Genomic DNA, 26028 nt, shown 5'->3' with positions numbered 1-26028 from the left:
TATATATATATGTAAGGAATAAGAAGTGTTGGCAAGGATGTGGAGAAAAGAGAACACCTGTGCACTGCCGGTGGGAATGTAAATTGGTGCAGCCACTATGGAAAACAGTATGGAGGTTCCTCAAAAACTTAAAAATAGAACTACCAGATGATCTAGCAATTCCACTTCTGGGTATTTATCCAAAGAAAACAAAAGCACTAACTCGAAAAGATATATGCACCCCTAAATTCATTGCAGAATTATTTGCAGTAGCCAAGACATAGAAACAACGTATATGTCCATTGATGAATGAATGGATAAAGAAACTGTGGATATATAGACAATGGAACATTATTCATCCACAGAAAATAAGGAAATATTGCCATTTGCAACAATATGGATGGACCTTGAGGGCATTATGCTAAGTGAAGTAAGTCAGACAGACAAAGACAAATACTGTATGATCTGAAAAAAACAACCAAGAACAAAAGAAAAAAACAAACAAACTCACAGATACAGAGAATAGGTTGGTGGTTGCCAGAGGCAGAGAGTGGGGATTAAGTGAAATGAGTAAAAGGAGTCAAAAGGCACAAACTTCTGGTTATAAAATATATAAGTACTGGGGATGTAATGTACAGCATGGTGACTATAGTTAATAATACTCTATTGTATATTTGAAAGTTGCTAAAAGAGTAGATCTTAAAAGTTCTCATCATAAGAAAAAAATGTATAACTATGTGTGGTGATGGATATTAACTAGACTTATTGTCATGATCACTTCACAATATATGCATATAGTGAATCATTACATATTGTACACCTGAAATTAATATAATGTCATATGTCAATTATATCTCAATAAAAATAAGAAATTAACAAATATTTTAAAGTGAAAAAATAAACAATAATCATGAACTTGAACTGAAACCTACAGTGGGAGGGACCTTGTAGATCAATCAGTGGTCTCATTTATAGCTACTGAGACCCAATAAGCACAGTGACTGTCTCAGTTCCCCACTAGGGACTTGGGGCTAGCTCACTGACTCTCACGCACACTGAGATGTTGCTCAATGGCAATCCAATATCTGTTTGTTGAATGAATCACCTATTCAGTAACAAGGGGAAAGTCAGACAAAGGCTCCCAGCAATAGCCAAGTGCCAACTTTCCCACACCTTAATTTGATTAAGTAAATGAAAGAATTAAGCTGAGAAAGTTGTTTTGTTGATGGTTGTTAATTGAACTCTAGACATCAAATGAAGATTGCATGGACTTGATCCCACACAAATGAATTTATCTCTGTTCAACATTAAATTGATGCATTTAACTCCACATTCTAGTTACTTCACCAGGCCTTTAATTGGCCTCACCAAGAATGGGAGCCAGGGAAGAACACATGGGAGGATTGCCTAGTGGTAAGAGTGGGCTTTATCATAGCTACACCCTTAGTTCTGTGACCTTGGGCAAGTTTTTCAGCATTTGGAGCTTATTGCTACTTCCTAGGGTTGTTGTGTGGATCAAATGACATCACACATGCAAAACCCCTAGTCCAGGGTTTGGTATATAGTAACCAGTCAACATTTGTTGTCTGGCATTATCATCATTATAATGATACTGATTGTTGAAATGAAAAGGTCCCCAGTATTTTAGTTTTCAGAAAAAAGCAAGGAACCACTTGTACATAGCATGATGAATAACAACACAGGCTAATAGTAGAAAGACCTGGGTTCAAATTTGAGCCCAGCCACTTACTATTTGTGCATCTTTGGGCACACTACTCAACCTCTCTGCATTTCCATTAATGGGGTGGATAAAAATATTTTTCTCCCTAAGGTTATTGAGAAGATTAAATGAAGTAAAACACACCTAAAAATATTTAGCACACTAGGTTGCACTAAATGTAACCTGGTGTTAGTAGGTAATCAGCCCAGTTCTCAAGAGCCTCTTTGGAGAGGATGCCCCAGGCTTGACTTCTGGGAGGGAGGGAGGGAGGGAGGGACCCACTCAACTTGACAAAGGCCCACAACAGAGGCTACCTAAAGGCCTTGTGTATGTGCCCTGTGTTTCCTCTCTCAGAGGCCCATTTCCTTTTTTCTCCCATCATTTCCTTTCATTCTTGCCAGTTCAAAGCCTTTTATGGTGACTCGGGGTTTGACCTTTATGGGTTCAGTTTACAGGCGTTTCCTGTCACCTTTCCTCTCTGTCAGTTTCCTTCTTCATGGACGTTTTCTTGTGCTCACCAGAGCATAATAAAACAGCTTAATACATTCTCATGTCCACAGAGGGGCAGCAGAGTGTGGTAGAAACAGCCCTCCCCTGGGTATCAGAACAGCTGGGTTTTAATTTTCCTAAGCTTGCTTGGGCATGTCACTTTCCCACTCGGAGCCTTGGTTTCCCTGTTTTTACATAGAGAGCATTGGACTAGACTGATGAACAACTAGAGGCCACAGATACCTACCTAACTCCCTGTCGTGACCTACCTACCTTTGTGGTGAGGCCCTTGATCTAATTTCATATTTATTTTGTTCTTAAAAACCAGAAGGATAGTGAAGAAATAAACCAGTCTTCTTAAGGCAACCCTCCTAGAGGAGAGGAGCCTTTTAGTATCACTCACCTATGCGGTGGGGCTAGGGATTGGCCAAAGGGCTTGCCAGAAGTAACTCATTCATTGGGCAACATCAGCTAGAATGCCCTGGGCAGCCAATCCTTCTGGAAAACTTATGGCTCAGGTGTTGCTTAAGGTTTTTCAGTTGCCCTCCTAGCCTAAACAGAGAGAAGTCTCCACCCAGAGGGGAAGCTGGGCTAAGCTGGAGGAGGGAATCAGTGGGTGAGGGAGCAACTTAATTCAACTGCAGATCCCTGGTGCCTGGCACACTTTTGGCACTCTCTAAATGTTGCATTGAGTGCAATGAACAAATTGTAAGGTGGCTCTGTTGCCATCTTACTGTGTGACCATAGCCAAGTCATTTCAGTTCTTTATTTTTGTGTGTTTTAATTGAAATACATTTGGTATATAGCCTTGTATAAATATAAGCTGTACAACATGTTAGTTTGATACATTTATATATTGTAATATGATCATTAGCACCTATATTACATTATGTAATTATAATTTCTTTGTAGTGGTTGGAATAATTATGTTCTAGTCTCTTAGCAAGTTTGGTGATTATCATACAATATTGTTTTCTATATTTACTGTAATGTGCATTAGATCTCTAGGGCTTATCTAGTACTTGTTGCAATGTTTGTATCCTTAAACATCTATTCTCTCACCCCACAGCCCCTGATAACCATCATTTTATTCTGTTTTTTACGAGTTTGGCTTTTTTAGATTCTACATACAGATTTCAGCTCTTTAGACCTATTTCCCCATGACTAAAGTGAGGATGATTTTATCTACCTTCAGAGATTGTTTTGGCCATGAAATGACAAAGTTTACATGAACGTGCTTGATGAAAAAAATGCCCAACAGGTGTAAGGGGTAAAAAATGAGAAAGCTGATCTACCATTAACTTCCTCCTCCCTATCATTTCAGTAGCTAAAATTCAGTGCTAGTTTTCTCACTGAGCATCTCCTGTTAAAAAGAGAGAAGAACTTAGGGCTTCCCTGGTGGTGCAGTGGTTGCGAGTCCGCTTGCCGATGCAGGGGACACGGGTTCGTGCCCCGGTCCGGGAAGATCCCACATGCCGCCGAGCGGCTGGGCCCGTGAGCCATGGCCGCTGAGCCTGCGCGTCCGGAGCCTGTGCTCCGCAACGGGAGAGGCCACAGCAGTGAGAGGCCCGCGTACCGCAAAAAAAAAAAAAAAATAGAGAAGAACGTAATGAGACTCTATACATCACATGGAATGCTAAACTATCTTTATTTTAAATAGAAAAAATAATGGTGTTTATAAACATTTCAGTCTTTCCTGAAATTCCCCATATGAGAGGAGGGTGCATACCCCTGGAGTAGTAGGTCCCTAAGGTGACTTCCAGCTGGGTGACTCCAGAGGGAGGCAAGGCTCTAAAAAGGCCTCAAGGGCAGGTCCTCAGCTTTATTTGGCCTTATTTCCCCACCCAGTGTCCCGCAGAGGGTCTAGTGGGCTCACTGACTGAAACAGTGAAGGCAGAATTGTGAACCAGTTGTCTATACACCAGACTACCACACGATGGCAGTAAAGTCAGGCGGATTCATTCTGTTCTGTTTCTTTCTCGGTCCTGCCTGGTCCTCAGGTCAAAGAACGTGATTCAGGCTTAATTTCCTTGCTTCCATTTCCTCCACACAATTTCCTTCTATAAACTTCAGCATCAGCTTTCTTTGTTCCCCTCACCTTTAGTGAGTGAGTGTCTTTCCCCGTCTATTCTGGGATGATACTGTCTCCTAAGCCTATGTTTTAAAATCAGAAATCATTTTTTAATTGGAGGTGTTAATACTGCAGCAACCATTTCACAGGGCTCTTGTGAGGATAAAATGAAATGATATATACCTAAAACATTTAGTACAGGGTCTGTACTCAATAAATGTTAACAATAACTGCTATTATAATTACTGTTATTATTTTTATAGTTCAGGCTGACCCAGAAGTTTCTTTTTTTAAGTAAAACGAAATGGGTTTCAAAGTCAGGAGCCAGAAAGAAAACCAGGGACAACTCCTTCACATCCTAGGAGCAATTCTCTGGCTAAATTAATGTTACAGGGGTGAAAATATATGTCTCTGTGTTGTTTCATATGACTTTTTCAAACCATCTTCACCAAGCCCCATCCAGGTGAATTGAGAAGAATTGCATCAGACGTATCTTTCAAGCACTGCATCGAGCTAGGTAGGTCCCAATAAATGTTGATTCCCTTCTACTTTTCATCTAAAAGCTAGACCAGTTTGGGCTCATGATACGGTCTGATTCAGGTGGTTCCCCACTGTGCTCTGCATCAAAATCATTTGGGCCCTCTCCTCAGAGATAGTGATTCTGTAGATCTGGAGTAGGGCCTAGGAATCCGAATTGTAAAGTTCTCCCCAGACATTTTTGGGAACTGGTGGACTAGTTGAAAAGTGTTTAGCTGAGAGAAAAAGGAGCTGAGAAGTACTGATCATTCTAGGTGCCATGCTAAGTGCTTTATATGTGTCATCTCATTTGATCTTCACAGCTACCCTGAGAGGTAGGTGGTGTCACTTCTATTTTACCCATGGGGGACCTGAAACTCAGAAAGGTTAAATGACTTGCCTAGAGGTTTAGTCTATAAATGACAGGGCATGGTTTCAAATGCAGTTCCTTGTAACCCTCATTCCAGGCCCTTCTCCCTGTACCACATGACTTACCGAGCACACATGTGCCTGGTCCTGTCTCTACCCTCTGACTAAGTGGGAACCTTGGTCAAACACTTCATCTGGCTGCTCATTTGCTTCCTTAGAACAATATTTCTGTCTCTGGCTGGGAGTTGATAAATGAATAAAATAAATGAAAAAGGACTAAATGAAATAATGGATGGAAAAATTACCTTGTAAAATGGTAAAGTGCTATACACATATTGTATTATTTGTGGCATTGGTTATTGCTCAGGGAACTTGGGTCCCAGGAAAGTCTCTATGGTCTAAATATATCTGTTGACCAATGGAGCGTGGATAGAAACAGCTGATGTTCAATGCTGGCGTTGCTGATACGGGGTAAAGTCAATGGCTGGAATGAGGGTGCATTCATTCCTGAGTTCTGAGGTAGGTTAGCTTGCCAGGTCTGGCCTTTTAACACTCGTAAGTTTTTGAATAGTATGTCAAAAATAGATAACAGTCACTCAATAAGCATATTCTGGACACTTACTATATACAAGATGCTAAATGGACAACTGTACATAATTCATAGAATTCAAGAATACAGTCTTCAAGGAGCTTGTAGTTTATTTGAGGAGGCATGATATACATATACATACATATATATATATGTGTATATATATATATATATATATATATATATATAAAACAACAGACATCTAACAAATATAACCATAATAATGTCAATCCCAAACCATAATGATGTCAGTCATCAGAAGGAATAAATACTGCTAGCAAAGGCATACAATGAGAACTCTATATCTGTCTTCTTTCCCTTAGTATCAGTTATCTGGATAACAGAAAACAGTTCCTGACTCTCTCTCTCTCTCTGTTCCTCAAGTTACTGCACACTGCTGCCTTGCTCTGTGGCCTAAGTGGCTTTTCAAAAGGGCAAATCTGATGTCATTCTCATTTTTTAGCAATGGTTCCCCATTGCCTTCAGGGTAAAGTCCAGACTCCTTAGCATGGTCTATGGGGACCCTGGCCATCATTTCCATCACCACTCAAGCTGCTTTTGCCCAGTCACCCTGAAAATACCATGTTCCTTCAAACTTTTGCAACCTTGCACGTGTTCTTCCCTTGTTAGAAATACCTTTTTCCCCTTTCTCACCTACCTAACTTTTTACTTTTTCTTGAAAACTCCCTGCTTCCTTGAAACTGGGTTTGATGCCCCTCATCTGTATCCTTATATCACTCTACGCTATAACACTTGTCACACTAATACTCTGTTTAGTTGTTCCATGTCTGTCTCTGGTGCCCTTTCACTCATCTGGTTTGTTGATCTTACATATCTGAGAACAACATGTTTAAAGTACTTAACACAGTGCCTGGCACATAGATGCATTTGACCAATATTGGCTATTTCTATTCCAGTTACAGACTTAATTAGCTGAGAAAATTCAAGTGGATGCAAGAAGAGGTCTATTGAGCAGATGTTAGAGAAGAGGGGCCAGTGTTTTAGAGGTCAAGTATCCTAGAGAGCTCATGCTGAGTCAGAGAGGTCGAATACTCGATTAGATTTTTTTTAAACCTGTCTCTGGGCTTCCCTGGTGGCCCAAGTGGTTGAGAGTCCGCCTGCCGATGCAGGGCACACGGGTTCGTGCCCCGGTCCGGGAAGATCCCACATGCCGCGGAGCAGCTAGGCCCGTGAGCCATGGCCGCTGAGCCTGCGCGTCCAGAGCCTGTGCTCCGCAACGGGAGAAGCCACAACAGTGAGAGGCCCGCGTACCACAAAAAGCAAAAAACAAAAAACAAAAAAAACAACAAAAAAAACCCTGTCTCTTTGGGGAGAGTATGTGTTAGTCTGTTTGGGCTCCTATAGAGACACCAAAGACTGGGTAGCTTATAAACAACAGAATGTTTATGTCACAGTTCTGGATGCTGGGCAGTCCGAGATCAATGTGTCAGCAGATTCAGTGTCTGGTGAGGAAATGCTTCCTGACTTCATACAGGGCCATCTTATCTCTGTGTCTTCACACGGCAGAAGGGGGCAAGGGAGCTCTCTGAGTCTCTTTTATAAGGGAATTAATCCCATTCATTAAGGCTCTGCCCTCATGACCTAATCACCTCCCAAAGCCTCCACCTCCAAATACTATCACACTGGGCATTAGCATTTAACATATGAATTGGGGGGAACACGGACTTTTAGTCTATTGCAGTTCCCACAGATCTTCTGAGAAGCTGCTCCAAGTGTAGTTGATGGGCAGTATGAAGGACAACACAGAGTGACATGGAGGTTTTTTTCAGGGGCAAGTAGGAGTCAATCTTGGAAAAGATCCAGTAGCATAATTTAAATTGGCCTGAGACATAATTCCTCCCCCTCACCCCCAGTGGAATAAAAAGATGAGCAGAGTAGTTAAACCTCAGGCTAGTTATGCAAGAAATGATATAAGTAGGAAAGGCAGGCTGGCAAAGTATGAAGTTAAGTCAGAAACAAATGCTCAGTAGTGGTGAGGAAGATTTCAGTAAAAGGATTCAATTTGTTTAGCAGAAGTTTGTGTAAGAGAGAGAACAAAATCAATCAAATCAGGACATCTCTGTCACCATGAGGATTTGACACTTTACTGAGTGCTACCCTGACTTTCTAGCAAGTGCCCTGGTCTGCCCTTACCCTTTAGAACATTGGGTTTGACCAAGACAGAGTTGGCAACTCACAATGTCCTACCTCCCTAGCAGACCTGACTGAGCCAGCCAAATAGTGGCTACTAGCAATAATATGGTTACCTGAACTACTGAAGTTTTCAGAGGATTTTCTTTGTTTGTTTGTTTGGTTTGTGGTTTGTTTGTTTGTTTCCTTCTTCTCTGGCAAGGGAGCCTGATAGGCTCCTGGAATCTTCAGTAGGTTCTGCGCCTCCAATCTGGGCTCTTCCTGACACTCATATCCAGCCTAGAGAGTGAAAAGAGAGCCCATTCTCATGGCTTTGGCTATCTTTTTACTGGGGTCTGTGGTGGGTGTGGAGGGAAGGGTATTTGGCAATTACCTTTGAATTCATTGGCTTTGCTTTATCATTAACAATTATTCATCTGTACTGAATCTAGCAGAGAAAGTTCTCTGCTCATTTAGCTTGGCCTTGGCTTGGCTGCATTGAAAATGTTTTTGTGCTGCTACCTATGTAGACCTTAAAGTCAGCAGGATTTCTCGGAACAGATGGGACCACCAGCCTCTTCCAAAACCCTGCTGTCTGCTTAGCACTAAATTCAGGTCCCTGTGGCAAAAAATATGTTGAATAAGCAAATAGCAACCAGCCCTCTTCCTCACCACGCCCCCCCCCTCCCCGCACCAACCATGCACACCAGACAGCAAGGGGTGGTGGGTTGGAGCTCTGGTTTCATAAGCTTAGATGGTGCCACAGTAATGGGAGCAGCACCTGGTTTTTCTGAGCTGGGTCTGCTTTGGAAAAAATAGGACTCTCATTAGGAAGAGGTCTGTTGAAGAGCTCAATCTCTTTAATCTCTTCACTCCTCAGTGTGCCTCTGTGTTCTAATCTTCTAATATTATCTCCACAAACTCCCCCTGCCTTTATTCTCATCCTCTTCCACCTACTGCATTGGCCCTCCTTTAGTCTCTTTCTCTCTGATCTCTCTCTAGTCCTTCCCCTCTCGATCTACTCTGTAGAATTCCAAAGGAACCTTGGGTATCTCTCTGTAGCTGAGTATCTTGCCCTCAGGGCCAGTGCAGTCAGCCTGATTTGATATGATGAAGGCTGTGAAGACCCCCCCAGGTGGCTCCCAGACAGACATCCAGCATATCTCATATCTATCCTGTCCCCCTGCTCTGGGTGCTGAGGTTGAGAGCAATATGCTGGTTCCCACTGCAGGTCCTCCTCTGTCCATGTAGTCACTCCTTCCCTTATCTTGCTTCTCTAAGGCTAGAGTAGTGTCTCTCAAATTCCCTGATTATTGGAGTATCTTAGATAAAAAAACAGATGTTAATATGGTACTCTCTGCATTCTACCTCAACCACCTCCCAACATCCTGACCCCATGAGTTCCTAGAATTTGTATCTCATCTTTGTATAGGAATTCAGTCTTCTCTCTATACCCTTGAGCTGTTTACCTCCTTAAAACAGCTTTATTCCTTCTTGCCCTACCCTAAGGCTTGCTTCTATCAGCCTCTCCCCTACCACACTAATATCTTTGGCTTTTACCACTGATCCCAAGTCACAAGTAAGCCTTTTTCTGGAGTATTAGCTCTCAGAACTTGACTTTTGGCCACTCTTGCATCAAATCGAAACTTCATGTATCTGAAAATTCCATTACATTTTATCTAGCCATAGTCAGTTTTCAAGGTGTTAGTGGTTGTTATTATTCTTTCTATATCCCTGCTTCTGTGTCTCCTCCTCCAACCTTTCAGGAGCCTAGAATTCCATCAGATGATTCTCTAAAATGGAAGACTTGAGAAACCCCAAAGACAGACTCACCTCACTCTTGTTTTTAATTAAGACTTTAATAAAACAGTTTAAGGTTCACAGCAAAATTGAGGGGAAAGTACAGAGATTTCCCATATGCCCCCTGCTCCCACATATGCACAATCTCCCGCATTATCGACATCCCCCACCAGAATGGTACAACTGATGAAGCTACACTGACACATCATAATCACACAAAGTCGATAGTTTACATTATGGCTCATTCTTGGTGTTGTACATTCTATAGGTTTGGGCAAATGTATAATGACATGCATCCATCATTACAGTATTTATCATACAGAGTATTTTCAGTGCTCTAACAATCCTCTGTGCTCTGCCTATTCATTCCTCCCTACATACCTCCAACCACTGATCCTTTCACTCTCTCCATAGTTTTTCCTTTTCCAGAATGTCATATAGTTGGAGTTATACAGTATGTAGTCTTTTGGGAATGGCTTCTTTCACTTAGTAATATGCATTTAAGGTTCTCCCATGTCTTTTCATGGCTTGAGAGCTCATTTCAGCACTGAATAATATTCCATTGTCTTGATGTATCACTGTTTATGTATCCATTTACCTAATGAAGGACATCTTGGTTGCTTCCAAGTTTTGGCAATGATGGATAAAGTTGCTGTAAACATCTGTGTGCAGGTTTTTGTGTGGGCATAAGTTTTCAACTCATTTGGGTAAATACCAAGTAGCATGATTGCTGGATCATATGGTATGAATATGTTTAGTTTTGTAAGAAACAGTCAAACTGTCTTCCAAAATGGGCACACTCTCTTTTTATGCCTTTCCCCTCTTCCTCCAAGGAGGACTCTTTTCTTTGGATTACTTCTCTGGCATTTATGGCTTCTGAGCTAGAACTATGACCATGCCTCCTGCAGAGAAATATTCTCTGTCAGACTCATTCTTACTCTAATTCCCAACTCTGACACCCACACCAATGTTGAACCCCACAAAAAGCATTGGCTTGTGGCTAACCCTTCCCACTAATGAACCATTGACAGCTGGCCAGACACCAAGTCCCTGAAGAGCATAGGACTGGGGCTCTAGGGGGAGGGTCAGTTTAAGTAGCAGACAGTGATAATTTTTTCTCTAAACAGCAGAGATATAATAAGATAACTTAATGCTAAATCAAAGGAAATAGAGTCAAACTCCAAGCCAATTTGATTTGCAACTTGGAATAAAAGCAATGTGTCTTGATTTAAATGTCAGGCCCACTGCTGAGTGATGATTTAATAACTTTTATGAGGGATCTTGTCACAGCAAATTCAACACTGGAATAGAATGACTCACAGATAGGGTGTTAGAAATGATACAGAAGAGCACAAAAAGGAACAGGCTTATCTCAGGGCTTATCCAAAAGCTTTGCATAAAGCTAATCTGCAGTTAGGACCTTTTCTCTCCCTCTATCCTACCACCCAATCTTTCTCTTCACAGACACCTATGCATGTATGTAGACACAATCCCCAGGTGTGATGTCAGCTCACTGAAGTATTTTCTGGGGACGCAGGTCCTTGAACAATTCTAGCATGGAATTGCATTCAGTGCATTCTATCTAAAAGGCAAGGCAGCAGTGAGCCTGGCTATTTCTGAAGAGGATCTCAAAACCTCATCTGGTCCTATTTCTCTATCTTTACACAGGTACTTAATTATTTTCTCTCATTTTAAGGGCAAGAGAGCTGAGGTCCAGTAGGGTTAAGAGATTTCTTCAAAGAAAGAAATGTCATATATCTCTTGACTCCCAGGGAATTTGTAGGTCCTTCTCAATACCTTGTGAGATCTCTCTCCTTGACCTCCAGCTTCCCTGGGCTAGCACACTAGAATGCTCAAGGCTGACCAGCCCCCACTTTCAGCCAGCTTCCCAGGTCAGTAAGGAAACATGCACAACTGTTCTTAAGGGAGAAGGGTCCATTCTTCTCTGGTAATCTTTCAGTCACTAAGATATATTTTGGAGGTAATTCAAAGTATAAACATGTGGTGTTTGCCTAAATGATGGTTGATAAACCTTGAAAATATTAACATTTTTGGCCAGATCATTTTTTGTTGTGGGAGGCTGCTTTGTGTATTGTTGGATGTGTCAACAGCATCCCTGGCCTCTGGTTAACTGGTCCCTGCCTGTAGCATGAAACTACCTCCAATCCCTTTTACACAGAGCTTTTAGGTTAATCTTCCCAAACTGTACCTCCAACTCAGTGGTTCTTAATGGAAAGCAATCCACCCCCTACCCTGACCCCGCACCTCCACCCCCAGAGACATCTGTTTGGCAATGTCTGTCAATATTTTTGGTTTCCACAGTTCAGTGGTGGAGGGGTAATTTGCAGACATCTAGTAGGTGGAGGTCAGGGTGTTACAATGCACAAAACAACACTCCACACCCCCCCATTACAACAAAGAATTTTTTGGCCTAAAATGTCAATAGTGCCGAGAAGCCTTGCTGTATCATATCATTCTCTGATCAGAAACTTTCCATTGTTCTTCACTCCTTGTGGGAAAGATGACAGATTTCATGGTCCTTCCTGGTCTAGATTCAACTTATTATTTGCCATCTACAGCTTCTTTTCTGAAACATGTGATCTGCTTTCTCGCTTATATAACTTTGCTCACACCAACCTCTCCCCCTGCACAGAATGCCCACGTCCCACTATTAAAGTCTGGTTGAAATGCTATCTCCTCTGTAAAGCCCTATCTGAGCCTGAATCCTCCCAGCTACAAATAATTCTTTCCCTGGATGTTACTGGACTGGTTTACTCATATGTCTCTTAAAGCAGTTATCACATTCATAGTAGAATGGAAAATTTGAATTAAAAGGTGCTTTTAGAAATCTCTCCAGTAAAATTCCCTTCACTTTAAGAAAAGGAAATTGAGACCAAGAAAGGTGAAGTGATTAGTTGAAGGTATCATACTGTCTCATAAAACTTGGACCATAGTAATTTGTATCCTTGACTCCACTCTCCTGGCATGGTTGAAACGGATGACCATGGACTTAGTCTTGGCATTCAAATTTCAACTCTGACATTCGTAAGTTGGTAAAGTAATTTACCTTTCTGAGATTCGGTTTCCTCAGCTCTGAATGGAAATAATCATGGCTGTTGTGAGAATCAAATGAGATGGTATATTCAAAATGTATGGCACATAGTAGGTACTTGATAAATATTTGTCAGATGAATAGAAGGATCAACTATACTTCAAGGAATAGAATTTAGGGATTGGTGATGGTCCATGGGACTTCACTAAAAGGTGATTGGAGGTAAAGTGTGGTAGTTCATTGCCACTACTCCCTGCATTTGCATCCTTCCATAGAAAACACGAGTTCCTCTGTAAGCCATCAGACCAGTGTCCAAGCTTTCTGTGGAGTAGGTGAGTAATGACAGCAGCTCTCAACTTGGAAATGTAGTCCTTAAAAGGTTTGCTTTTTTTTTTCCCTTTTGCAATGCTAGTCATGTAACGTCTCTGTTCCCTCAAGCAGATAACAGGTAGGGTTGTAGGGAGAGGACTGGATAGAAGATATATTTCCTCTGTTTCTCTTTGGTTTCCTGTGTGGCAGCAGCCTTGGGCTTAGATGCTGTTCAGTGGCCTAATAGGCATCTCTGTGAGAGGAAACTCTGCACTTGGGGTGGCAAAGGGGGCACTTTGGTGTCGGTTCCTAGCCCAGCGACACCTGGTTCTGACTTGACTTCAATAAAGTTTATTAAGGCCTTTCTAGCTAGCTCTTCACTCTGGAGCTGCCCACTGTGTCAGCTTTCTTCCTGCTTAGGGCTTTGGAGAATGGCATGCTATGCATTTATTCCTTTCATTTACAGAAACAAGTCTTTCCCTGGTCCCAGGGTGCATGTACCTAATAGAAAAAGCCCTGCTACTCCAGTGGGGGGATGAACTGACAGGCAACTGAAGAAATAGAATGAGACTTCTGATGCCTCTCTAGACTAGACTGGGAGCATATCAGAGAGGAGGAAGCTTCCCAACAGTGGGCCAACCCCAAGAGCTAGCGCCTGTCTACTCTGCTATGTGAGCACAGGAGAATTTTCTTGGAGGAGGCTAGGAGAGAAGCTCAGGTGAGTCTATTGCAAATTGATTTAGGAGCTCCCTCTTTAGACCTTACAGGTTAAGTGTCCTGTAAGAGGAAAATGGCTTTTGGGAGTATGAGAAAAACAGTAGAGGGCAGAGAACCAGATTGAAAGTAAAGATACTTGGTCTGGATCCCTGCCTCTAACTTCTGCTTCTGAGAGGGCTCCTAGGGCTTTTGATTGAGCCTCATGTTCTTGTCTGTGAAGTGGATGCAATACAGCCTATAGCCTTCCTTCCAAGGATGGTAAAAGTTGAAGGTTTGCCCATCTCTAGAATTTTCACTCTGTGATACACAAAGCATTATATAAAACCTCCTACTTTTACTGAGTGAGTGAGTCAGTGTCTAAAAGGAGGTATGACAAGGTTGGAGGGGGGATCCAGATCTATTGGCTGCTTGCTTCAACATCTTATTTTTCAGTTCATTCTTCCCAGAGTTCCACTATTATTATTCACGTTGAGGTTACTTTGTAGATAGTTGGATTCCTTTCTTTAAGAAGGCTTCTCTTTCGGATTTACCCCCTCTCTCTGAAGATTGCATTGTTTCAATAGCTACTGTTGTTGCTCTCACCATGAGTTTGGGTGGGGCTATGGGACTTCAGGAAATCATATGACTGCCTAAGTCTATTGGTAAAGTACCATCTCCCCTGAAGAACTAAGATTTGACACTTGCCATGGGAGAGTATAAGGAATTCATTAATTCATTCAGATACAGAAGGAAAGGTACACTGTACTAGTGAGGGCTTTTGATGGAATTTGACTTAGGGATGTCAGGCAAGGCTTCACTAAGGAATTAATGATTGAGTTGAGCTCTGAAGAATGGTTGAACATTCAATAGGCAAAGAGAGTGGTGGGAAGTGTATGTGTACATGTGTACATGCACTAAGCATTTTAGGCAAAGGGAACAGAATGTGCATAGCCCTTATAGCACATTCCAGAAACAAATAGAATAGCTGATTTTGTCATTTTAATTCAAAATTTAAGTCATAAGTTTGGGTGTTAAGGGTTAAAAATGCAAGTATATCCATCTTTGAAGTATTGTTAGGCTAAATCATACTGAGCACCCAGTGTTGACAGAGCATGGGAACATCATCAAGAAAGAAACAAATACATTCACTCTGTTGAGCCAACAATCTGGAAGGGGGTAAAGAGTAGGTGAAAAATACATGATATAAAAATCTTCCTTCCAACATTTTGCCTAACAAGTACACCTACATAAGGGGTATATAGATGAATTCCTGGAGGGCTACTTGGTTGAGGTGACTCGAGCCCACTGGGGTTAGTCAGGGAAGACTTCCTGGAAGTGCTGAGTCCTGAAGAGTATTCTGAGGAAGATATGAATTGGTGAATAAGAGGAAAGAAGCTGTTTATGGCAGGGGAGACAGCATGAGTGATGACTTGGTTGTAGAAAGATTATTTCTGAGGTAGGAAATTTGGAATAAATTAGCCTGGCCCTAATGAAAAAGCAAAGCAGCCTGACTTGGGGGCATCTTAGACTCTTTATATAACATGGCAACCAGACAATTAAAAGAAGGAAAATTAAGGTTCCCTGGGAACCATGTGAAGAGAAATAATTGGTTATTGAAAAATAAATTGTCATGAGGGGAGATCAATCAAGATGGTGGAGTGAGAGGACATGAGGCTCACCTCCCCCCATACAAACATCAAAAATGCATCCATATGTGGAAAAATTCTCACTGAAAATCATCTGGAAACTGGCAGTAGGACTCCTGCGCAACCAAGTCTGTACAAAAGATACACATGTACTTGGGTAGGAAGGGAAGAAAAGTGATCGGGTCAGGACCTACGTCCCTGGGAAGGGACTCAGAGGAAAAGGGAGAATGCAAAGACGGAGACCCAACTTGAAGATTGACCAGTGAGAGACACAGATTGTGTGCCCCAGTCCCGGGTCCTATGCATAGGAGACAAGCCACCTTGGCTGGTTGGAAAACCAAAGGTACTAACAGGGGGGCTAGTGGGAAGCCTGGACTCCTCTGTTCTTGAGGAGCATGTGCTTGTGTATGCATGCTTGCTTACCCCCTAAGCAGGGCAGAGAGAGGTCTGCTCTGGTGGCTGCCGAGTTTCCCACAACTGCCCCACTGCTTCCCAGCCCAAGCTAAGCAAACACTCCAGCCCCACCCACTCCACATCATAGTGCAGCACTGGATCTGGGGCAGCCACAACCGAGGAGAAGATTTGACCATGGGATACAGAGGTGATCAGGTCTCAGGGCAGAACCTCGGTGGAACAGCAGTGGCTGGAACAGCAGTGGCTACAATTGGCACTTACTCAAGCAGTGCATCAGGAGCAGCCGAGACCTCTGATGGTGGCCATTCCACTATAGCTCACCCCCCAGTATATGCTGACAGTTCACATGGGCCCTGCCTGTCTTGTGGTGTGGCTCCACAACAGGGTATGGGTGGCAGCTATGAGAGACAAAGGGGACTTGCACCTGAGGCTGTGTCTGAGGAGAGAGGAAACAATTGCAGGCGCCTGTACAGGCAGCACATCGGAGACAGCTTGGATCTCTGTCTGGGGCTGACTTGAGCAGAGAGCCTGCACAGGGCCCCTTTGCTTCAGCACTCCCCATCTCTGGGGCAAGGTTCCTAGTCTGGGGAGAGGGGAAAACACACACATAAAGGCAACAGAGGCAGCTTGGGCTCAAACTTCAGGGCTTCTGCTCCAGCAACATGGGATCAGATCCCACCCTTGATAGGGTGGTGAAAGCCACTGAGCAGAGGGGAAGTCCCACCTCACACTGGCTCCAGCTCTAGCCCCTCCATCTCCAGCCCAAACACATGGAGATGAAGAAACATGCTACTAAAAAACAATGGGTTGGGACTTCCCTGGTGGTCCAGTGGTTAAGACTCTGAACTCCCAATGGAGGGGGCACAGGTTCGATCCGTGGTCAGGGAAATAAGATCCCACATGCCACACAGCTCAGAAAAAAAGAAAAAAAAAAGGGTCAATGAAGAAATCAAAGAGTAAATCAGAAAATACCTTGAGACAAATGAAAATGGAAACACAACACTCCAAAATCTATGAGATGCAGCAAAAGCAGTTCTAAGAGGGAAGTTTATAGCAACAAAGGCCTTCCTCAAGAAAAAAGAGAAATCTCAATTAAACAACCTAACCTACCACCTAAAGGAATTAGAAAAAGAACAAACAAACAAAAAAAGCCCAAAGTCAGCAGAGGAAGGAAATAATAAAGATCAGAGAGGAAATAATTAAATAAAGATTAAAAAATAGAAAAGATCGATGAAACCAAGATCTATTTTTTGAAAAGATAAACAAAACTGATAAAATTTGTTCACCAAGAATAAAAGAGAGAAGGCCCAGGTAAAAAAAATAAAAAATGAAAGAGGAGAAATAACAACTGATACCACAGAGATACAAAAAATAATGAGAATATTATGAATAGTTATATGCCAACAAATTAGACAGCCTAGAAGAAAGAAAATTTCTAGAAACATACAACCTGCCAAGATTGAATCAAGAAAAAACAGATAATTTGAACAGACTGATCACTAGTAGTCAAATTGAATTTGTAATTTAAAAACTCCCTGCAAACAAAAGTCCAGGACTTGATGGCTTCACATAGGAATTCTATTGTATCAAACATATAAAGAAAAGATGATACCTATCCTTCTCAAACTATTCAAAAAATTGAAGAGGAGGGAACACTCCCTGATTCGTTCTATGAGGCCACCATTACCCTGATACCAAAAGCAAACAAAGATACTAAAAAGAAAAGAAAATTACAGGCCAATATCTTTATGAACATAGATGCAAAAATCCTCAACAAAATATCAGCAAACCAAATTCAACAATATATAAAAAGTATCATACACTGTGATCAAGTGGGATTTATTCCAGGGATGCAAGAATGCTTCAGTATTCACAAATCAATCAATGTGATACATGAATTAATAAAAGAAAGGATAAACATCACATGATCACCTCAAAAGATGCAGAAAAATCGTTTGACAAAATTCAATATCCATTCATGATAAAAATTCTCATCAAAGTGGGTATAGAGTGAGCATATCTCAATGTAATAAAGATCATTTACAGCAAACCCACAACTAACATAATACTCAACAGTGAAAAGCTGAAATTCTTTCCTTTAAATTCAGGAACAAGCCAAGGATGCCCACTCTTGTCACTTCTATTTAACATAGTATTGGAAGTCCTAGCCACAGCAATCAGACAAGAAAAAGAAATTAAAAGCATCCAAATTGGAATGAAGAAGTAAAACTCTCACTACTTACAGATGACATGATACAACGTAGAGATAACCCTAAAGTCTCCACCAGAAAATGATTAGAACTAATGAGTGAATTCTATAAAGTTGCAGGATATGAGATTAATATACAGAAATCTGTTGCTTTTCTATACATTGTTAAAGAACTATCAGAAAAAGAAAGTAAAAAAAATCAGTTTTAAAATTACATCAAAAAGAATAAAATACTTAGGAATAGACTTAACCAAAGAGGTTAAAGACCTATACTTTGAAAGCTATAAAACATTGATGAAGGAAATTGAAGATGAAACAAAGAAATGGAAACCTATTTCATGCTCTTGAATTAGAAGAATTAATATTGCTAAAATGGCCATACCACAGAAAGAAAGAAATCTACAGATTTAATGCAATCCCTATTAAAATACCCATGATATTTTTCACCAAGCTAGAACACATAATCCTAAAATTCATATGGAACTACAAGAGACTCCAAATTGCCAAAGCAATCTTCAGAAAAAAGAACAAACCTGGAGGTATAACCCTTCCAGATTTCAGACTATACTATAAAGCTACAATAATCAAAACAGCATGGTACTGGCACAAAAACAGACACATAGATCAATGGAAGAGAATAGAGTGCCCAGAAATAAACCCACACACTTATGGTCAATTAATTTATGACAAAGGAGGCAAGAATATACAACAGTCTCTTTAATAAGTGGTGCTGGCCTCTATTTACAATAGCCAGGACATGGAAGCAACCTAAGTGTCCATCAACAGATGAGTGGATAAAGAAGATGTGGCACATATATACAATGGAATATTACTCAGCCATAAAAAGAAACGAAATTGAGTCATTTGTAGTGAGGTGGATGGACCTAGAGTCTGTCATACAGAGTGAAATAAGTCAGAAAGAGAAAAACAAATACCATATGCTAACACATATATATGGAATCTAAGAAAAAAAAAAGGTCATGAAGAACCTAGGGGCAAGATGGGAATAAAGACGCAGACCTACTAGAGAATGGACTTGAGGATACAGGGAGGGGGAAGGGTAAGCTGGGACAAAGTGAGAGAGTGGCATGGACGTACATACACTACCAAATGTAAAATAGCTAGCTAAAGCAACCTAAGTGTCCATCATCAGATGAATGGATAAAGAAGATGTGGCACATATATACAATGGAATATTACTCAGCCATAAAAAGAAACGAAATTGAGTCATTTGTAGTGAGGTGGATGGACCTAGAGTCTGTCATACAGAGTGAAATAAGTCAGAAAGAGAAAAACAAATACCATATGCTAACACATATATATGGAATCTAAGAAAAAAAAAAGGTCATGAAGAACCTAGGGGCAAGATGGGAATAAAGACGCAGACCTACTAGAGAATGGACTTGAGGATACAGGGAGGGGGAAGGGTAAGCTGGGACAAAGTGAGAGAGTGGCATGGACGTACATACACTACCAAATGTAAAATAGCTAGCTAGTGGGAAGCAGCCACATAGCACAGGGAGATCAGCTCGGTGCTTTGTGACCACCTAGAAGGGTGGGATAGGGAGGGTGGGAGGGGGGGAGATGCAAGAGGGAAGAGATATGGGGATATATGTGTATAACTGAGTCACTTTGTTATAAAGCAGAAACTAACACACCATTGTAAAGCAATTATACTCCAATAAAGATGTTAAAAAAAAAAAGAACTAATCTACCCAGTAACTTATAACAAATGTCTTGTGATCTTGTTTTGAGAATAAAGAGATGTAAACTTAAAAAAAAACAAACTGGTGCTGGGAAAACTGGACTGCTACATGCAAAACAGTAAGATTTCCTCATACCATATACAAAAATAAACTCAAAATGGGTTAAAGATCTAAATGTAAGTCCTGAAACCATAAAATTCCTAGGAGAGAACATAGGCAGAACACTCTTTGACATAAATTGTAGCAATGTCTTTTTTGTATCTGTCTCCCAAGGCAAAAGAAATGAAAGCAAAAATAAGCAAATGGGACCTAATTAAATTTAAAAGCTTTTGCCCAGCAAAGGAAACTATCAACAAAATAAAAAGACAACCTATGAAATGGAGGAAAATATTTGCAAATGATATGGCCTGCAAGTGGTTAATATCCAAAATATACAAATAGCTCATATAACTTAATATCATAAAAAGGAACAACCCAGTCAAAATTGTACAGAAGATCTGAATAGACATTTTCCCAAAGAAGACATACAGATGGCCAACAGACACATGAAAAAATACTCAATATTGCTAATTATCAGAGAAATTCAAGTCAAACAAAACAATGACACATCACCTCACACTTGTCAGAATGGCTATCATCAAAGAGTCTACAAATAACAAATGTTAGTGAGGATATAGAGAAAAAGGAACACTTGTACTCTGTTGGTGGGAATATAAATTGCTGTAGACACTATGGAAAACAGTTTGGAGAGTCCTCAGAAAACTACTATATGACCCAGCAATTCCACTCCTGTGTATATATCAGGAAAAAACAAAAACACTAGTTCAAAAAGATACGTGCACCCCAATGTTCATAGCAGCACTATTTACAATAGACAGCATATGGAAGAAACCCAAATGTCCATCAACAGATAAATGGATAAAGAAGATGTGGTATACACACACACACACACACACACACACACACACACACACACACACACATATGTATACACACACATACATATACATACAGTGGAATATTACTCCATCATAAAAAAGAATGAAATTCTGCCATTTGCAGATACATGGATGGACCTAGAGAATATTATGCTTAGTGGTTTGTCAGACAGAGAAAGACAAATACTGTATGGTATCACTTATATGTGGAATCTAAAAAAATAATACAAATGAACATACATGCAAAACAGAAACAGACTCACAGATATGGAATACCAACTTCATTACCAGTGGGGAGAGGAAATGGGGGAGAGACAAGATAGGGGTATGGGATTAAGAGATACACACTACTGTGTATAAAATAGAGAAGCAACAGGATATATTCTATAGCACAGGGGATTATAGCCATTATCTTATAATAACTTTTAATGGAGTATAATCTGTAAAAATACTGAGTCACTATGCTGTGCACCTGAAACTAATATAATCTTGTAAATCAACTATACTTCAATTTAAAAAAGTAAATTGTCATGAAGATGAGTCTTGACATCCCCACCTGACTGACTATAGTCAGGACTCACTTTCTGCAAGACTGTGAGGTAGGTGAAAGTCACTGCCCACCTTTTTTTCTCAGAATTCCTTTGCAATTTTGTATCACTGGACATCTACTCCAATTTCTGGAGTCCTATTTGCTTAGGCACTTGATTTTAGCAGTTATTTATTACTCTGATCCCTGTAATATAATAGCGCTCTTTCTTTGGGCATTGACCTTTACTGATGGATCTCTGAAAAAACTCAAACACTTCAAAGGAAAGAATCTACCTCTGGTAGAATGAATGATAAGTTGTGGGGTGGATATTTTTGAGCAGGTGACCTTTCCCATTATCCTTCAAACTGAAACTACCCCTTAGAAGCTTGGCCTTGATTCCAATGCATATTTCCTCCCTGGATGTTGAAAAATTAGGTTAGGATAGAGACACGTGGTACGGAGCAAGGGATTTGCTTTTGCCTGCAAATTTCCTGATGATAACAGGATATAGTTCTTTGAAAACAGTCCATGAACTGTAATATATCAGTGTGGTTAAAACTGTGGAGCTTCAGAGTCAAGATGAGCCAGGGTTTATATCCCGACCCTACCACTTTCTGTGTGATTTTTCACAATTAACTTAACCTGTGCCTTGGTTGCCTCATCTTGTATAAAACAGGGATAATAAGAGTAGCTAACTCATATAGTTACTATAATGATCAATGAAATATATGTCTAAAGAGCTTAGCATAGTTCTTGACACTTGATCAAGTTGTTCTTGTCATCACTGTCATTAGCATCACCACCACTGCCACCACCAACATCACCCCCAGGTTCCTACTGTAACAGAATAAAATTTTATAACCTCTTGCTAAAGCTAATACCAGCCATCAGCAAGGGAGGAAAGAGTAAGTCCACTCGCATTCACTTTAACCCTTACATCTCAAAGAGAATGTATGAGAAGACACTCTAACCCTCATGTCTCTGTCTCTGTTTCCACAGGTACCTGTCGGCTTGGCTGGGCATATTACTGTGCTGGAGGTGGCGCAGCTGCAGCCATGTTGATGTGCACCTGGCTCTCTTGCTTTGCTGGAAGACACCCCAAGCCTGTCATGTTGGTGGAGAGCATCATGAGGAACACCAATTCTTATGCCATGGAGCTTGACCACTGCTTCAAACCTTGAGCTTTAGCAGAAGATTGGAGAGGGTGGGAAAGAGGAGGGAAGGGAGCCTTGCAAAGAGGTACTAAGACTAGGCCAGTTCCTACCCACTTGCCAGTAGTGTAACCCAGTGTTTGCATGCTTTTTAACTCCCCAGTCATTCATCTTTGGTTTCCCTTAAGCCAGTGGGTCAGTGGCTATTTACAAAATTCATCAAGAACAATAATTCTCAGACTTCCCTGGCGGTCCAGTGGTTAAGACTTCGTGCTTCCAATGCAGGGGGCGCAGGTTCGATGCCTGGTCGGGGAACTAAGATCCTACGGTGTGGCCAAAAAAAGAACAATAATTCTCTCTAATGTTTACCTAGCTGGTGAGTGCCCACTAGCCCCCAACTCCCAAAGTGCTCCTTCATACAAAATAATAAGAAAGATCCTCAGTTGAAAGGTAACTGCACAGTCAAGCAGCTCTTCAGAGTTCTACAGCTCCTATCACTTACCCCAAAGCTTAAAGTTTGGGTAAAAACACTTGTGCATGAAGGGGCCATGAGATGGACAGGGATGGTTCCCACCGCTCCGTTCCTTTGGTCATTCCCTGATACTTATTGCCATCTCCAAACATCTATAGAGTGCCACTGCCCCAATTTTTGTGACTTTCTCAGGACTATACCTTGACTCATCCTCTTTTTTCCTGTTTTTCTTCCTTGCCGGTTGTGCGCAAGCTTATGGGGAGGGTGACTCCCAATGGGGAAAACACTAATCAAGGATGCTTGCATATAGTCTAAGACCCCTTCCTCATTATGCTTTAGAATATTCATAAAAGTTCATTTTGTGTTCTGGCTGGGTGACTGGCACCAAAATAGTGGCAAGTATTCCCTAGTCCCTTATAGATACAGAAATGGTGTTCATCAAATGTTCTGAGCAGAGACTAGCATTTGTTGTGTGCTCAATAAACACAAATTCAGAATGATGATGACAAGGATGTTTCTGCTGGTTCCTTATTGAAATTCCTATTAGAGTTCATTTTTATTGACCAGGAAATCCACAGTGGCCTTTTGCCCCTATAGTCATTCCTAGCATGATACACATTTCTCCACTTGTTTCAAAGACTATTCATCAAGTGCTTTCCCTTCCATCTGGGGTGAATTAGACATAAAAGAACAGAGTCCTGATGTCACCTAAGGCTGATGTATTTTTAGGCTTGGCCTCCATCCCATCTGTGCTCAAGGCTGATGGATGGTGTAGAAGGACTTGGTGTCTCTCAGGGACAGAATTTGTCTCCCCTACTCCTCCCTAATTAATACAGGCTAGCTCTATTGCCCCATAACTACAGCTTTAGGGACTAGGGAGGGCCTGTGACACAACAGGCCAGCTCATCTCTTTCTATTCTTAATCACTCCAGAGTGGTTTCGGTACAGCCCGGTACAGCCCTACCTGGAAGGAGAGAAATGGCAAAAAATGTTCTCATTAGTTATATGCCATCCCAAGAAGGGTCAGGGTCCATATATCGGCCTTATGCAGGTAAGTGAATTCAAGTATACACTTCATTCATGAGCTCATTCATTCATTTAATCACTCAGTCAGGACACACTTTTTGAATATCCTACTGTATGCCACATTCTATGCTAAGTACTGGGGGGAAAAAAGATACAGTTTCTCACCCTAAAAGTGACAGGGTATTGACAGACATGTAGATAAATAATTGCCAAACAGTGTGTTACATGCTACCAAGTGAAGGGCTGGGGGCTAAAGGATCACATAGAGGGGCTATTAAACCAACTTGGGGTGAAGGGGTTCATGGGAAAGATTTCTAGAAAAGATGATGCCTAAGATGAGTCTAAGAGATGAATATGGGGAGTTAGTCAGCAAAGGCTAAGTGTGTACCATACAAGGGAACGTGGAAAGCAGAGCATGGAGACATGAGAAAACATGGTCCCATCACAAGAATGATGAACAGAGGTGTGAAAAGGGAGGAGGCAGAAGCTGAAGCTGAAAAGGGAAATACCAATGGGATCTTCTACACTAGGGTAAGGAGTTTGGATTTTATCCTAAAGGAGGGCCATTGAAAGGGAAGTGATGTGAACATATTTGTGTTTTTCAAAGATCAGTTTGACTAATGTGAGGAGGATGGAAGAAAATAGGGAGAGACTATAGATTTTTCAATAATCTAGGTATAAGAAAATCAAGTCCTGAATTAAGATAGTGAGTGTGGAGCTGGAGCAAATGGATGAATTTGAAAGAAGATATTTAGAATATTTTGTTACATACCAGAATTAAAATATCTTATTAATAATTTTATACTGAGTAAATGTTGAAATGATAATATTTTGGGTATATTGGGTTAAATAGAGCATATTAAAATTTCAGAAAGATATCTAGGAAGTAGATCCCATGGCACTTGATGTCTAATGGATATGGTAGGTGAGGACAAGTAAAAATTTTGGCATGATCTCTCTGAGATGTGGGCTATCACCGAGAGGGGGAATACCATAGGAATAACAGATAGTAAGGAACTGATGATTGGATTCATGTCAAGTATTATCTTCCCCATGGAACTGGATTAAGTGTTTAAGGTAAAGCAAGTTGAACATATCTCACTGGGAGGAAAGCAATGTAATTAGGTTTGCAGCATCCCCTGTCCCCAAGACAGATGACTAAGAACAGGTAAAACAAAAATGAAAATGGCTCAAACTTCATTTTTATTGTGTAGGCACAATAATGCAACTGTAATTTAGGAGAGCTCAATGTATGGAGAATATGTCAGGTGTTTGAGGAAATGCAGATCAGTCTCTTTCGAAAAGGCAGGTGGATCAGGTGATCTTCTCAGGCTAGGGAACCTTCTGGAATTCTGCAGGATAGGATTTGTGAAAGTGATATAAGCGTTCAAGTCAGGGTATTGGCAGGAAAGAGATGGTATACTCAAGGAGTTTCCCTAGCTGAGCTGAATGAAGGGGCTATTTATGGTGGTGTGGGTAAAATTTAGGGAATCTACAGTGATGGTGAGGCATACAGAGGCGATGCATGGCGGGGAGCTGTTATCACCCCCAAAGACTGAAGGGACAAGGGGAAGTAACTGCGTTATTGGAACCCAGCAAGAACTGTAGCCATGCAGGAAGGGCTGCCTGATAGGAGCTGTGTCTTTAGGTAGCACAGTGTGAACTCTGCCCAAATGTAACACAGCTAGGAGGCAGACAGGGGCACAAAATCTTTATCTCCCTCTCTTCCCGCTCTCTGATCTCCCAATGCCCACCATTAGTCAGACCCAGCCAGATGCCAGCTGGCAAAAAAGGCCGTTGCCACAGTCAGCCTCCTTTGTCACAGAGCATGGAGTAGAAGGGCAGAGAATGGACATTGCGGGTGTGAGCGGCAAATGGAAAATAACAGCTCAGTGAGTTTTCTCAGCTCCCGTTGCTACCATTCCCTTACACATTGCTTCCCGGGAAGTCAATGCTTTGCTGCCCTCCATGGCCCAGATACCTGAACACACTGTAAAGTAGTTATACCCTAGAGAGGAGACTGAGCAGGAAGGGGTTAATTCAAAAGAACCATTTTAAATGACTGTCACCTTGTATAAGGTATTAGTTGGCATGTTTCCTCTCCTCTTCCAGGGAAAGGGGAGAGGATTTAAAAGGGATTTTTTTTTTCCTGTGAAGAAACCAGGCCTGCAGGGGCTTATATTCAAAGAGGGATCCAGCCCCTTGTTCAATTTGAAT

General features: G+C 41.3%; 1 protein-coding gene across 2 annotated transcripts in view; it reads left to right on the top strand.

Moving 5' to 3' along the window:
* The window catches only part of LHFPL1 (LHFPL tetraspan subfamily member 1), a 52590-nt gene extending 30036 nt beyond the window's left edge, over positions 1–22554 (top strand). For both annotated transcript variants that reach the window (XM_007466309.1, XM_007466310.1), the window contains one exon: positions 22162–22554. In XM_007466309.1, the coding sequence (XP_007466371.1) occupies positions 22162–22343 (182 nt within the window). In that variant the 3' untranslated portion in view covers positions 22344–22554. The remainder of the gene's footprint in view (positions 1–22161) is intronic.
* Positions 22555–26028: the final 3474 nt, after the last annotated feature.

This window comes from Lipotes vexillifer, unplaced genomic scaffold, assembly GCF_000442215.2.
Source record: "Lipotes vexillifer unplaced genomic scaffold, Lipotes_vexillifer_v1.1 scaffold298, whole genome shotgun sequence".
Taxonomy (NCBI): domain Eukaryota; kingdom Metazoa; phylum Chordata; class Mammalia; order Artiodactyla; family Lipotidae; genus Lipotes; species Lipotes vexillifer.
Note: the sequence above shows the minus strand (reverse complement) of the source record. Positions and strands in the feature narration are given on the sequence as shown.